The sequence below is a fragment of the Acipenser ruthenus genome, chromosome 40 (genome assembly GCF_902713425.1).
Source record: "Acipenser ruthenus chromosome 40, fAciRut3.2 maternal haplotype, whole genome shotgun sequence".
NCBI classification, from domain to species: domain Eukaryota; kingdom Metazoa; phylum Chordata; class Actinopteri; order Acipenseriformes; family Acipenseridae; genus Acipenser; species Acipenser ruthenus.
Genome location: NC_081228.1, coordinates 3868274 through 3882356, shown reverse-complemented (window position 1 = coordinate 3882356; position 14083 = coordinate 3868274). Strand labels below are relative to the sequence as shown.

The following is a 14083-nucleotide window of genomic DNA, read 5'->3' as shown; positions in this document are numbered from 1 at the left end:
TATGAAGCCGTATAGAGAAACGATCCGATCAATGCAACAACGCGTTCAAAAGTGTTTCCTAAGCTCCCATATAAACCAACAAACATCCACACTAAAAAAAACAAGACCATATAGAAACAAGAGCTTGCTTTTTGCGCACTGTTGACACGCAGGGAAAAAAAATGTGCCACAGTGCAGTGCACCTGTAGGAAAATCATTACAAGAACAACAACAAAAAGAGTTGCGGAGGCGTGTCCATGAAGGACAGAGGCGGCGCTTGCGAACAGGTGCACTGGGATTGACAAGGCATTGCCATGGAGACAACCTGTGATGTAGGTACGGTGTGAATGACAGCGAGCTCAGTCCCGGCCGGTCAGAATCCAGGCTCGGTGAGAAGTGAATGGGAAGGAGGGAGAGAGCGGTTCTGAAGATCCATGAGGAAGATCAGATCGTCGTTCGGTGCCTGCTGTCTGACAGCATTATAGCAGGATATAGAACCGGCAGCGCTCTGCAAAAGTCAAAAACAAAACAGCAGCTAAAGAACTGGAGCTCAGTGCTCCACTTCGCACGGTCCCTAGTAAAAGTATCTCCCGTGCCGTGCCGTGCGGCTGGGCTGGGTTGTGTTCCAATATTTTGTCCAGCAGGCGAGTTCAGCGACTATACTGGTACTTCTCAACCCCAAAGGACATTTGCGAGGAAGGAACGAAAAGCACTTGACTTGAGCGATTGTATTTCTGATGCAGTTGCGGGCAGTGTGGTTTGTCAAACCAACACACAGTTTAACACTGAGTGGACTATGGAGCCGGTGACATTTGAGAAACTTGCCACTTTGATCCCGCTAACGTTGCTCTGTGCAATATTTGGTAAGCCTTTATTATTATTGTTATTATTGTTATTATTATTATTATTATTATTATTATTATTATTATTACTACAGTGGTAGTGGTCGTGCTCGTAGTTATCAACTTTGTTAATTGTTCATTCCGGTGCTAGTCATCGTAACCCACAATGATAGTTGTTTCAATCAAGGTATAATGAGCTACTGCTATAGCCTAAAACAATCAGCCCTTTATTACTGCTAAAAATGTCCCTGAACACCCAAAGTGACCGCCTGCAGATAATGGATTACGCGTTTTGTTCCAGGTAATGGTAAAGTTGAGAAGTATAGAAAGATAAACCTCTTTGCCATTAAGTGAATTGCACCTGTTTTTTTTTTTTTTTTTGTTTTTTTTGTGGATATTCTGTGAATTACTATTTTTCAAGAATGAAGTCGCTTTTAAATATAATATTTTCAGCACCGAGCTGTCCTTTGCTCTCGAGTTACCGTGTTCTCTACATTGTATGCATAACATATATTATGGACAGCAATAGTGGTTAGGGCTCTGGACTCTTGACCGGAGGGTCGTGGGTTCAATCCCAGGTGGGGGGGACACTGCGCCTGTACCCTTGAGCAAGATACTTTACCTAGATTGCTCCATTAAAAACCCAACTGTATAAATGGGTAATTGTATGTAAACATAATGTGATATCTTGTAACAATTGTAAGTAGCCCTGGATAAGGGCGTCTGCTAAGAAATACATAATAATAAAGTTCATTCAATACACTCAGTTTATACGTAAATACTACTTAACACCGGGGTTATAGTGTAACCGTGCAAACACCTTGCATTGTGACCAGCTCCGTGACGCAACGTCATTCGTTTAAAAATAGGGTTTGTCTTTATTGTGTGTTTTGCTTTAACACTTTGTTTTGTGTTTTTTTTGTGTTTTTTTTTAAATACCTGTGCGGGTCTAGGTGTGGTTAGGAGTGTATTAGTATTCTGTCACAAAAACAATGCTGCTGTGCCGTGCTGTGTGGAAGGGGGGGGGGGAAACAAATATGTATATACGAGCAGGGTGGCACCGACTCCATTTCAAGCGCTACATGTACAGCTAATATTAAGTTGTTTCTGTGGACCGCTCATTGCATTTCTTCATTTGTTAAAAAAAAACCTGACAGTCAATAAATCAGTGCGAGGTTTGAGGGACGGTTCTGCGTAATCCATCCCTAGGTTTTCAGAATCACTTTAAATGGATGTTGGTATTTTATTCATACATTACGCACGTTTTTTGTTTTGGTGCTTTTTATATAATATATATACACACACACACACACATATATATATATATATATATATATATATATATATATATATATATATATATATATATATATATATATAAAGCTGCAGTGTAAGTGTATGTAAGTGGTAATCACTCAAACTTTAAGGGGAGATTGAGTGTTCATGTTAAATTGGTAAAGCAAGGTGCTCTGTAATCACAATATATTTAAGATGGTATAGAGCTTACCTGGAGACAAATCTTAATTTATCAACCTTTGTTGTGTACCTTTGAGATTTCTATTCGACACTGTTTCTACAAAAGTGAGTTCAATATAATGTCAAAGAAGCTTGGAGGAAGAGCGATCTCTTTTGGCTCACAGTCCTTTCTGAAGCAGGACCTTTATCAAACCAAGTTCAGGATGACTCTATTGAACAATCACGGACCTGGTTGTAACACAGCTCAGGAGTGCTTCATTAAACCATTAGATTCTTCGTGTTTGGAATGCCTAATTGGGTCCCAGTGTTCTAGATGGAACACCCACGGGAACCCTGTTTTCAAAAAGGGTATACTAATCACAACATAACAAGGTGTACTGTCTATGACAAACGCACTGTAGCTGAAGGTCATTTTAAAATGAAGTGTGCTCCTCAGTAAATTATTATTTTAATATTGCTCAGATAGTACAAACAATCATGTCTGGCACGTACGTGTGTCACGTCAAGGTTTTATTTTAATACCAAAGTGCTGGAAATGGCCAGTGCGCTGCCTCCAATTCCAAGGGTCATGTTTCTACACAAATACCCACAATAATCCAGGAAGCCACAAACAATCCTCAATGTTCAGGCTTGAAAAGGTAAAGCAAGCCAACAGGTCATATTTAATCCTGTTTGGAGGGAAGATTAAACAAAAAAAAACAAGCAAATCAATGAAGACACTTTTGGCTGTGGAAGTCCTTCGTCCATAGAGACCAGGTGAAGTCAGGAGAACCATATTCAAAAACACCTTGAGTTTCTTTCAAAGGTGTTGGTGCAAGGTTACCAACACTGGAGAGAGAAGTCCATTATGTCTGCTCAGAGTGAAGAGACAGCACCAGCAGTCTGAGCTCGCCCACGTTGCCTCAGGCCTGCCCTGGAGCGACAGGAGGGATGAGGAACCAGTTCATTACTGTCCTCGTCCAATCATTGTCTTTCAGAGACTGTGTGCTAGTTATGTTATGTTGTGCAATAGAGCTGTGTTAGTCAGTCCAGCTTGCTACCCAACGGCTTGGATTGTTCATTGCTTGCCCTCTATGTGTTTTTATTTTTTTTATGTATTGCAGCCTGTTATTTGCATCGGCATAATAACAAAAGGAAAATCAATAACTCATGAGTTATGCCTGTCATCAGACAAGCACTCAAGCACTGCACAACTACAGATTTCTTTATTTAAAATTCCAATGCCTTGCAGCAATCCACTGCATGAAAATACATATAGCGAAAATCCCTATAGCTTTAAATATGCAGTGAACATTTCAACAAAGATTGAAAGGGGCTTCATGTAATCCCTGGATAATTCAATCAGCCTTGCATTGTAATCCAATCCCTTGCTGTTCTCCCTATACAACACCCATCTCTTTAGTGAATCCACATCAGACCTATTAGTGCAATCAAAATGTCATGCTCTGTGTGTTTATTGAAGTCCACCCAGGATTACTGTAACAGCATCAGCTAGTTACTGCAATGCATTCTCTTCATGTGATGCCAAGATCAGCAGTTTGCAGAGGCACTGAGACTGAACACTGGATGATAAAGTTTAATAAAATCCCAGCCTGATCACTGCAGTCATGTATCCTATTCTGCCCTGTGGGTATTCTGTCATCGCAACTGACCAGTGCTGAAACTGATGTGTACATCCCATCCAACTCTTCATATCTTTGAGTTTCAGTGTTAAAATGAAACAGAGCACTATATGTTCTGTAGAAGACGCATGGTGGAATTAGAAACACGAAACATGTTAAGAGCCGACACAGAATCTACTTTAAACCTTGAGCAGCATTATTGAGTGCTAGTGCCTCAGATTGACTCTCAGAGGTGAATTCCTCCCATAACACACCCTGATTACTGTATTCCCATTAGGACTCACTACTTGTTTTTCTGACGCCTCAGCAGTTGAACACAAATCTACGCAAGAATTATTAGGCTACCAACAGAAATAACTATTTAAGTAGCCTTCATTCCAGCTTTTTTTTCCCCAGCACTGCCAGCATTTTTGGACCATGTGGGTTCCCCCATTCAAGCAGGGAGAAGTTACCCGAATGGACAGATCCATGAATTTCAAGAACCCTGCTAAGTTCCCTAATGTGTTTATATTGATCTAGAACAGGGATACTCATGTGCAGCTCTTCCAATACATTGCAGTCCACAACCTTGTTCTAACCATTGTTTGATTGGACTAATACCCTATTTACACTATCTAAATAGTGTACGATCAATAAGCATTGGAACCATGTGACTGCCATGATAGGATGTGTTACCGTGCTGTTGATGTTGAATCACTGGGATCTTTTCAGACCCGGCTGGTGATCAAACCAGCTGCTGGGAACCGGATTTGCACTGATGTGCAAAACCGCGCTCGTAAGTCTTTTTTTGGGAAAGGTTACGCGAAGGGCAGTCTTGGGTTCCACCTCTCACAGCTGCTTCTCTCTTCAAACTGAGCTCAACAATAGAAGGCAAACCCAGGTGTGTCCCTTTCGTGGTCCTGCCAAGCTCAGGAAGGAAGCCAGCAGAGAATGGTCTTGGGTATTGTGTCATTTGAAGGAAGCAGAAATATACCAGGAAGACAGATTTGCAGCATTCCTTCACACAGAGCTGCAGGGGTGATCCTAGCTTGTTATAGGTGGAAAAGCTGTCAATCTTAGGCACAGGCAACTCTGGTCCTAAAGGGTCATCATACACCTGGTTTAAAAGGTAAAGCTGCTTTATGTGGATGGAGGTTTCAGGGATGGAAATAAGCCTCCCATTGCATAGCAGTTTGATCCATTCCTGGTTTTACTCTGAGTTTACTAAGACACCTGAGCTTGTTACCGATACACCAGAGCTAATGAAGCTCATAGTAAAACATTGGAATGAGTGATGCAATATGAGTCTTATTCCCATGGTTTGGTATTTTCTATTACACAATTGAGAATATGGTTGGAACAAAGACCTTACCAGAAGGTTTACTGGCTTGCTGTAATGAAACTACGGAAGTCTGTTGAACTCCTGATAACACTGTCCTGTATCTGGCATGTTGGTGATTGCAGTGAGAGTCGGTTTATCTGAGTTTCAGCCAACAATAAAACACAGCCTGGGTGGAAAGTGTGAGTGGGACCAGCACAGAGACAGGAAACCTTTTTCATTTAAAATGAAATGAAATCTGAAGGTGCTTTACTGTAGCTATTCAGTGCTGCTTTAGTAGCTCCACCCACATGAGTATGTGTTAATGGCTTGGACACCTCTTTCAAGTTATTTTCAACAAGCTGTACTTTATTATCATGGTAGTGATATTTTACAGTGAATAAGGGAGGAGATGAGGACCTAACTGCTCTGGGTTTCTATAAGATTCATACTGCCGGGCTCTGCTGTTGAGTAGCTAAGCGTTTAGCCACATTATTTACACACATTATTCTGTTTTACAAGACAGGTAGGGGCACATGCTTTTTTTCCATTGTGTAAAAAGGCTTGCAGAGAAAAACTTGATTCATTGAATCCATTACAGTAATGCAGTAATGAAACACTGCATTCCATACACTTTTGTCAAACCATCATGTTACTCTCCAGTATTCTTGTGTTCAAACTGTCACTCTCCTTGAAGTTCACCCTTGGTTAATTTTTAACAGCTATTTACGAGATAGGGATTTCCCTCAAGAGCAGCTAAGTTTAAACAACTGCCATCAGACGTAGCAGAAAAATAAAGGGAGTATGCTGAGACTGGTCACTTACAACTCAAAAACAGTCTGGTCATCTTACCAGTGCCACATAGCCCAGAAGAAAGAGAGAAGCAGCTTGCAACTGAACTGTCAACACCGCTTCAGAACTGGGGATATGGTGATAAGACCCCACCTAGTTTCTCTCCACATTCACGTGGTCCCACAGTAGTAGTAATATTAAAAATAATAGTATTAAATAATACCCCCTCCTTCCCCCCTTTCCTATACCATGCCTTGTCTCCAGCAGGACGTCCCACAGGCAGCTCCTTTGCAGGCGTCACTTCCCTGCCCCTCTTTAATGGCTCTCTCTCGCTGTCCCGGGAGAGCCAGTCTCCCTGCTGCCCTGGGGTCGTGAGAAAAGCAGTGGGCGACTTTCCCAACAAGGACTCTGGCATAGGGACTGGCTCTCTCAAAGACAAACATCTCCTCCGTCTCTATCACTTAAAAAGGAAATGCTATCAAACAGGGCAGTGTGTACTGTGTGTGTGTGTGTGTGTGCGTGCATGTAGCTGTTTTTGTTAGCTTGTATGTGATCTGTGTGTTTTGGTTTCTCTGTGTGATTGCTTTAAGTTAATAAGTCTGTTAATAAATCTTTTCACATACGACGTGTAGAAAATGGCGTTTGGGTGCTGTCAGACTCGGAATCCAATTGTTATTTTTCTCTGAGGTGTATGTTTGTGTCAGTATACGTTTGAGCTGAGAATGGTAGACTTGTTCACTGTAAGCAGCTTTGAGCTGTCCTGACAAGTTTTTTTTTTTTCTGCGTTGTCTTTTATAATGTCAGCTTGCACGTTCACGGTTGCTTTTTCTACTGCCACTTGAGAGAAAGATCACAAAGTGAAGACTTTGTAAACGATGCTGTAGTTGTTCTGTCACGCATTGACAGCTAACATCCTTGTGAAGGTTATTGCCTACATCTGGGATGTAATATATAATAATGTATGGTGTATGTTCACTCAGGAAGAAATGAATAAGAGATAAGAGTGAGAGATTGTACAGTGAGTTCACAGTAATTGTCGGTCCACATTTAAATGCATGAAAAATTGAATACAAACAAAACTTGTTCATGAGTGACTATTGCTTGCAATAGTTAATAATGTAAACATGCATGGATTGATAGACAGGATTGGAGTCTTTCAATACTCAAAGACTATCCGCAATTGCCTGCCACCATACTTTGATACTCTTTGATAGTGGCTTCAGTCAAGTCTGAGCATCAGAGATTTTCATCACCTATGATCAAATGTGTTTTTTTTGTTGTTTTTTTTTCAGCATGCAATTACCAGCTCTTACACAAATATTTTGAAAGCTGAAACAATAATGTTTTAAAAAGCTGGCACAAGCCTTCAATTTCTGAAATCTGATACTGTCCAACTAACTGTCTGGCACAGTCACCTAATTACCTTAATAACTGCTCCGGGAGGTAGCACATGCTAATCTTTTTAATGGTGTGTGCTTCTGAATTCAAAGATATAAACCACGGAAAAATTGCAAACAAGTGACACATTGGATTTGAATTAAGTAACCCAGCTACACTTAAAATACTAACTAAAATTGATTACAGTTAGGATATCCAAATTGGTTGGAAACAATTCAGGTGCCACTTATGATTTTCCTTATAAAAGTTTCCCATAGTAAAAGCACAGCAAAGTGTAATACAGCATGGTAAAGCACAGCAAACCAGGGTAAATGATGATAAATGCATGGGAAAAGTGTAAAAATACCATGCAAAATGATCTTGGTAAACATGTATAATGGTTGCTTTTGTTCTAGATTCAAAAATACCAGTAAACAATTGCTGGTTTATATTTTCTTTGACCATCATTTTTTTATGGGGGGGGGGGCTTGTGTGAATGGCTGCTGGTCAAGCACTTTGTGTGGATGCTCATTATTAACAATCTCCTACAAGACAATTACATTTTGCGTGTACCCCAAATTAGTCATAATATTAAACAAAGATGGGGTCTTGGGCTGCTTTTGGCTCCTATACAGGAAACTAGAACTCTTTTTTTTAACAGGGACAGAGAGACCGAGAGAGGGAGAGGAAGAGGTAGAGGGAGGGAGAGCTGTTACGTCAGCATGGATATAGGCTATCTCATGTCTGCTTGGGCCCCCGGCAGGCAGGTTAATAGCGGCGTTAGTCTATTGAGGAAATCAACACTAATCCTGTACGGCCAGTTGAGGTTGAGAAATCTCTCCAGCCCTTAATACTGCCGCGTCTTACAGCCTGCTTGTCAGTGCCAGGGCGTAGACTTGGGATTAAAGCCAGGAGGTTATGGAATTAGAGCTCTGTGCCTGATGTGGGACCCAGAGCCATGGTTTTTATTAGTGACTGTTTGTGTCGGAAGCAGGCTGCAGTTCGAAAGGCAAAGAGTGTGAGCAGCTGGCTTGAACAATAAAAGATGCACAAGACTTCTTACAGTGACAGCCCCTCTGTATACACCCACCACTGCCCCTAAAGAGCAGAGACAGTCCCTTGTCTAAAAATGTTTAGCACATTCAGTCGGCATGGTCATTCATGCTTTTTCCTTGGTTGTGCTATGCCTTTGCCAGAGCTCTCATCTGCTTTACCATAACTCTCTGTGCTTTCCAATGCTTGCCAATACTTTCATTCTGCTTTATTACACGTTGCTAGGATTTCACAGTGGTAACTTTTCAAAGGGCTGTAAAGCCGCAGCGAGGTCATAAATTGTGGGAAATGGATTCTGTTATGAACTGTATGAGTACCATGCTCTTTTGATGTTAAATAGGCAAGTCCGTGGAGGCATTGCTGGGGGGGAACAGCACCCTGAAATCATTTTCAGGAAAGTTGAATCAGCGACATGCTTCTGTGGGTCTGTGCTTTTTTGTTCGCGCTCGGTTGAACGCCTTGCAAAAAGGTTGTGACTCTACCCTGGAGCTCTCCTCTGCCTTGCCTACAGGATTGCTGCCCACCTTTCCCTTACTGCTTCAAAAAAAATACATGCACACACAGATTTGGAGCATACGTGTCATCAACAACAATAGACATCAAATCACAAGGGACAGGTCTACCTGTCAGCAGAACCTCGGAGGTCATTTCTGAGGGTCGGAAGACTTGTCAGCACTTTTAGGGACTCTGGGTAAGGTGGACATGTCACAAAAATTTCAGAAAAACAAGTGAAAAAAAAAACCCAGGTTCACTGACCCTCCTGTGCAAACTTGCTTTGCAAGTCGCATCTCTTTATTTTTGTCCTGACTTTACTTACAGGTTACCATTGTAAATTAGCAGTTACATCTTTTTAACCTAATGCTATTCATTTTTATGCCTTATACTCCCTGATTAGCCATTGGGTGTTAAAATGATTACCCGTGCTTTACCATGCTTGCACTGTGCATTTCCCATCCTTTACTGCACTTTGCAAAGCTTTTATCATAGGTGTAGTTTCCATTAGTCAAGGAGCAGACTGTCTCTGGTACAAATATCTGTCCACTAGCTTTAATCAGGGACTGTTTAATAGGTGTGAAAATGGCTCTAAAAGGCATTGATCACCATGGATTGCTTTTAAGAGCTGCTGGCCTTTTTTATTTTACTGCTCGTTAGCGTCTGTTAGTGCTAATGGGACTGATTAATTAATCTTCCCCTTCATCAGTGCCCAAAGGCTAAGTTTAATGCTAAGTGTTGTCGGCGGGAAGCATCTACTTCCCTGTTTTAGCAGTTCAAGGGCTGTTGATTTGCCTTAGTTTCACTCTGGAGTTATAGGCTGGAAAGGGGGACAGAGTTCACTGTCTGGACTTTTTTAACACAAGCACCTGCATGGAGTTCCCGGGTTCCGTTCTGAAGTAAGCCACTGGCTTAGTATTACGCATGGGTACTTGTTTGACCGTGCTTGCAGTGTTCAGTTGGGCGTGGGGGAGAAGGGGTTAACCCCAGCAAATCCGACTCCCTGCCCACAAGGCACTGTCACGAAGGCAGCATGCAGAGTACAGGAGCTGACCTGGCATGTTAAACTAAAAGGCTGGTCAGTTGAGGCTAATTCGAGCCTACATGGCAGATCAGAGCCGGCACCTGGGGAGAGACCCACACAGCAAGCAGCTGCTTGGCTTCCCAGATTAGAGACTTAAAACTGGGGGGCTGGAGAGTGGCTTAACGGGACAGGAACCAGAAAGAACCCCCACCCGGCTTCCTTTCTCTCTCACTTAAACAGGGCTTCACACACTCGGAGCCTGCGGTGTGGTCCTAAATCTGAAGGTTCCGCTAAAATATCGATTTTTCTTAAACGAGAATTAAGGGACCTGTGTTATATAAACATCTGGCATCGCCAAGACTGTAACCATGGCAACATCTTCACTTTGGTTTCTAGTCTTTCCTTCCCTGCCAGAGGTTTGAAACCACACATTATTTGACTAAAGGCAAAACATATTTGCATGTCAGCAGAATACATGTAGCTCGGAGTAAGGGCGCAGCTTTCAGATTGGGAGGGTGTGTTTGTCAGGGCTGACGACATTGTTGAAAAAAAAAATAGATAGATAAATTGACATTTATTTTCCAAGCCAGTGTCACCTGCTCTACAACCAGCATTAATTCTCCTAAAAAAAAAACCAGAAAGTACAGTGGCAGCTCTCACCGGAGCAGTGTGGGTCAGGGCTGAGATTCCAGTGGTGAGAGCAATAGGGGTGTCTGGAGATGGTGGGGGAGCTGCAGTGTGAGGGGGTCGGTCATTGAGCCTGTGAGGATTAGGACAGGGATTCTAGTGGAATTGCAGGATTCAGCACAAATGAACTCATGCCCCTTAATCTCTGGGATGAGTAGAGCGGAGAGGAGCAGCAAGCTTCAGAGAGACTGAACTGCGAAGAGAGTTGAGACTCACAGTGTTTGATAACGCCTGTTTACAACTGCTGAGCACAGTTCTGTCAGTATTTATTACCCTTGTACAGTGTAGGGCAATGGCACACCCAGAATGTTTTCCAGGAGTGAGTTATTATTTTTATTGCAGGGCATACTATGACTTTTTATGTAGTATGAGATAAACAGTTTCTGCTTCCCATAGTGACTCCCAGTTCATCACAGCGGCACCAGGGATGGAAATAAGACTCCCGCTTCATAGCGGTTTGATCTGTTCCTGGTTTTACTATGAGTTTAATAAGACACACCTGAGCTTGTTACCTACACACTGTGGCTGATCAAGCTCGTATTTAAAACCTGGAATGAGTGGAACTGCAATGTTATAGGAGTTTTATTTCCATCCCTGTACACTTTCAGATTTTTTTTTTCACTGGAAATAATTATTTATCCTTTCTACACGATAATGCATTTGAGATAGGAACAAGAATTTGATTCCGTTCACCTTTCAAATATTTCCCTTTTATAATCCTTGTTCCAAAAGCTACCGACTTTTAACCTTATGCTAAACTCGTAGATTTTGCATTCCCTGGCTACCTGTGTTGGAATAATTTACGGTACGGTAATGAATCATTTATAAACCTATTCATATTCTGTCACAGGTAGGTGAACTGCAGTTATGTGGCTGTCGAGGGAGTCAAAGCTCTTTGCGATACTGCATGCCTTTTGATTGACAGCCTAAAGATTCATGTTTAAGTCAGAGTCATCTTGGGACCAGAGATGGCAGCTCCTGTCCCATTGCTTGCTGCCTGGTGGCAATGGGGATGCTCATCAGTATAAACCAACACAACCGCAGGGTAGAGTTAGAGATCTGCTTCCAGTCAAGCAATTGAGAGAGTGACTGAACCAGTGATGCAGGGGAGGCACTGACTGACAGATCATATCTTTCGGTGAGGAATAAGGATGCAGTCATTAACAAAGCCCCCTTCGACTCTTCTTAGGCAGCCAAAATAAGAGCTTGAAGGCTTAACATAACGTTGGAGCTTCAGATAAGAGCGCATGTGTTCTCAGCAAAGATTTGGAAACACAAATTAATTGGTCAGCAAGTACAATACTTCAGTGCCTGCTTAAAACAGATGGCCGTTTTTTATAAGGTGCCTTATTCTGTGGGAGTGAATCTCTTCTAGGTTTTAATGGCTTGAAATAGCAGGGTGATTTTTATTGAACGCTAAGCTGTGTTGGTCCACCCCTGCAGACATGACTTCAGTGGTGATAATGATGACACCGTCATCTGATGTGATGATCCCCGTGTGTTTGTATTACACCTGCTCAAAACAACCTTGCAATTCAGGAATACTATAAATCGTATCATTTCTCTATTATTTAAAGTCTTACCTGTTTGCCATTGTAAAGGTCTACCATAGTAAAGAGTAGAAAATGATAGTGAAAGTATGATGAAGCATAGGTAAGCACTCTAAAGCCCAGAGGTATGGTAAAGCATATTAAAAAAACATGGTAAACGATGTTGAATACATAGTATAACCATGGGAAAACTGTTAATTTACCGTGCAATAATACCGTGGTAATCTTCATGTTATGTCATCTATAGGATTCTCTGTTGTTGTTTCTGCTTAGATATATAATAGATAACATTGCTTTTGAAAAGGTGGTGGGGTGTGAGATGGGGAAGGCAATGCTTATTCTTAAATGTCCTTGCATTTTTTAGTTTTCTTTCACTTTAAGGCATGCTGCAGCCCTGGCTTGGCTCGAGCTGCTGTGCAGTGGAGGTGTTATCCCCATCCCTGGATTGTAACGCTCACGAGGTCTTGAGTGAGTGTCGCAGTGGGTATTCTGGACGGGGCTCGAGATTCTACACCCAGGCGCTATCTCTTCAGATTCCTCTGAGGTTGAACAGCCTTCTCCTTTCTTCACGCATGCTTCCCTCCCCTCCTGGTTCTGTTACTGTATTTATTTGTTTAAAGATAATTGTACAGGGCTGGCCTTTTTATATCAAGCAGAGTGCTTTCCTCAAAGGCCTCCATTTAGGTGGGGAGGAAAATCTTATTTTTGAGTAATTTGACAAGAATGTAGAGTTTTAGCATATCTGCTATTTCGTATCTGTGAAGGAACTGAGTCACATAAAAACACATGCCTTTTTTGGTTTGAGATCTGTCCTCTAAATCACTGCAGGAAGAGTGATTAACAATAAATTAAAAACATAACAACAAGTGCTCTGGCTTTTCTGTTCTGTACCACGCCATGGATTGTTATTGCAGAGTTTGACAATGTGGGCAATAATCCTTACACTATCAATGCACTAGAGTGGACATTTTGAAAAGAGCTTTGGAACAGATTTTTAAAGTTATAAGTGTAACAAGTTGTCAGGATGTTAACAAAGCAAAGAAAAACGACAGGTACGTTATTTAAACAGTTGTAGCAACACGTGGGGACGTGTGACGCTATGTTTTTTGGAACCCCTCTACCTGCTCTTAAAACCATTAGCTAATGCTCACAGTACTTCTCTTCACTGACCTTGGTGTGGGAGGTAAATGCATGAGGTGTAGCAGACTGAGGTCATCTTATTGTTGCTGGTTGGTTGTGGACAGAGAGCTGTGTTGCACCTTTCATATGTGAATTTTTCCACAGTCCTACTGCCAGTACCCCTTGCAAAATAAGATCTCAGGGATGGAAATAAGACTTGCATAGTAGTTTTGATCCAGTCCTGGTTTTACCATGAGTTTAATAAGACACACACACACACACTTATTGCCTATACACACTGGGGCTAATCAAGCATGTGTTAAAACCTGGAATGGTTGAAACTGCAATGCAGCAGGAGTCGTATTTTCATCCCGGTATCTGATATCTGATGTTTAAACACTGTGATGTAATTCCTGTTTCATATTCCAAGAGCCCAGGTCCCAATTCTCCACGTCCCTGTCCCTCTCTCTATCTCTGGGAATGGCTAGGTGTCGGAACTGCTTTAACCAAACCGGTTTGTTCTCCTAAGGGCAGGGTTTATTGTGGTGTAATGTATCAGAATCTACTGGAGAGAATTCTGAAGTGTTTTCCGTTGTTCTAGTTTTTAAAACAACAGCCACCGCAGCGTCAAGGGGAAGCGAGTAAATCAGTTTCAGCGGTGCTGCACAAACACCCTTCCTTCCTGTCATTGGATCTTGGAAAAGCTTTTCAGCTTGTAACCCGAGTCCTCTCCATTGTTTCTACTCTGCCATGATGGAGAGAAGGGAGGCTCC

At 42.0% G+C, this 14083-nt stretch overlaps 1 protein-coding gene across 1 annotated transcript in view; it reads left to right on the top strand.

The window, feature by feature from the left end:
• The first annotated feature begins 220 nt into the window (after nucleotides 1–220).
• LOC117397064 (endothelial cell-selective adhesion molecule-like) overlaps nucleotides 221–14083 on the top strand; it is a 28431-nt gene continuing 14568 nt past the window's right edge. Inside the window, exon 1 of the mRNA XM_034912852.2 lies at nucleotides 221–842. Coding sequence (XP_034768743.2) covers nucleotides 380–842 — 463 coding nt within the window. The 5' untranslated portion in view covers nucleotides 221–379. The remainder of the gene's footprint in view (nucleotides 843–14083) is intronic.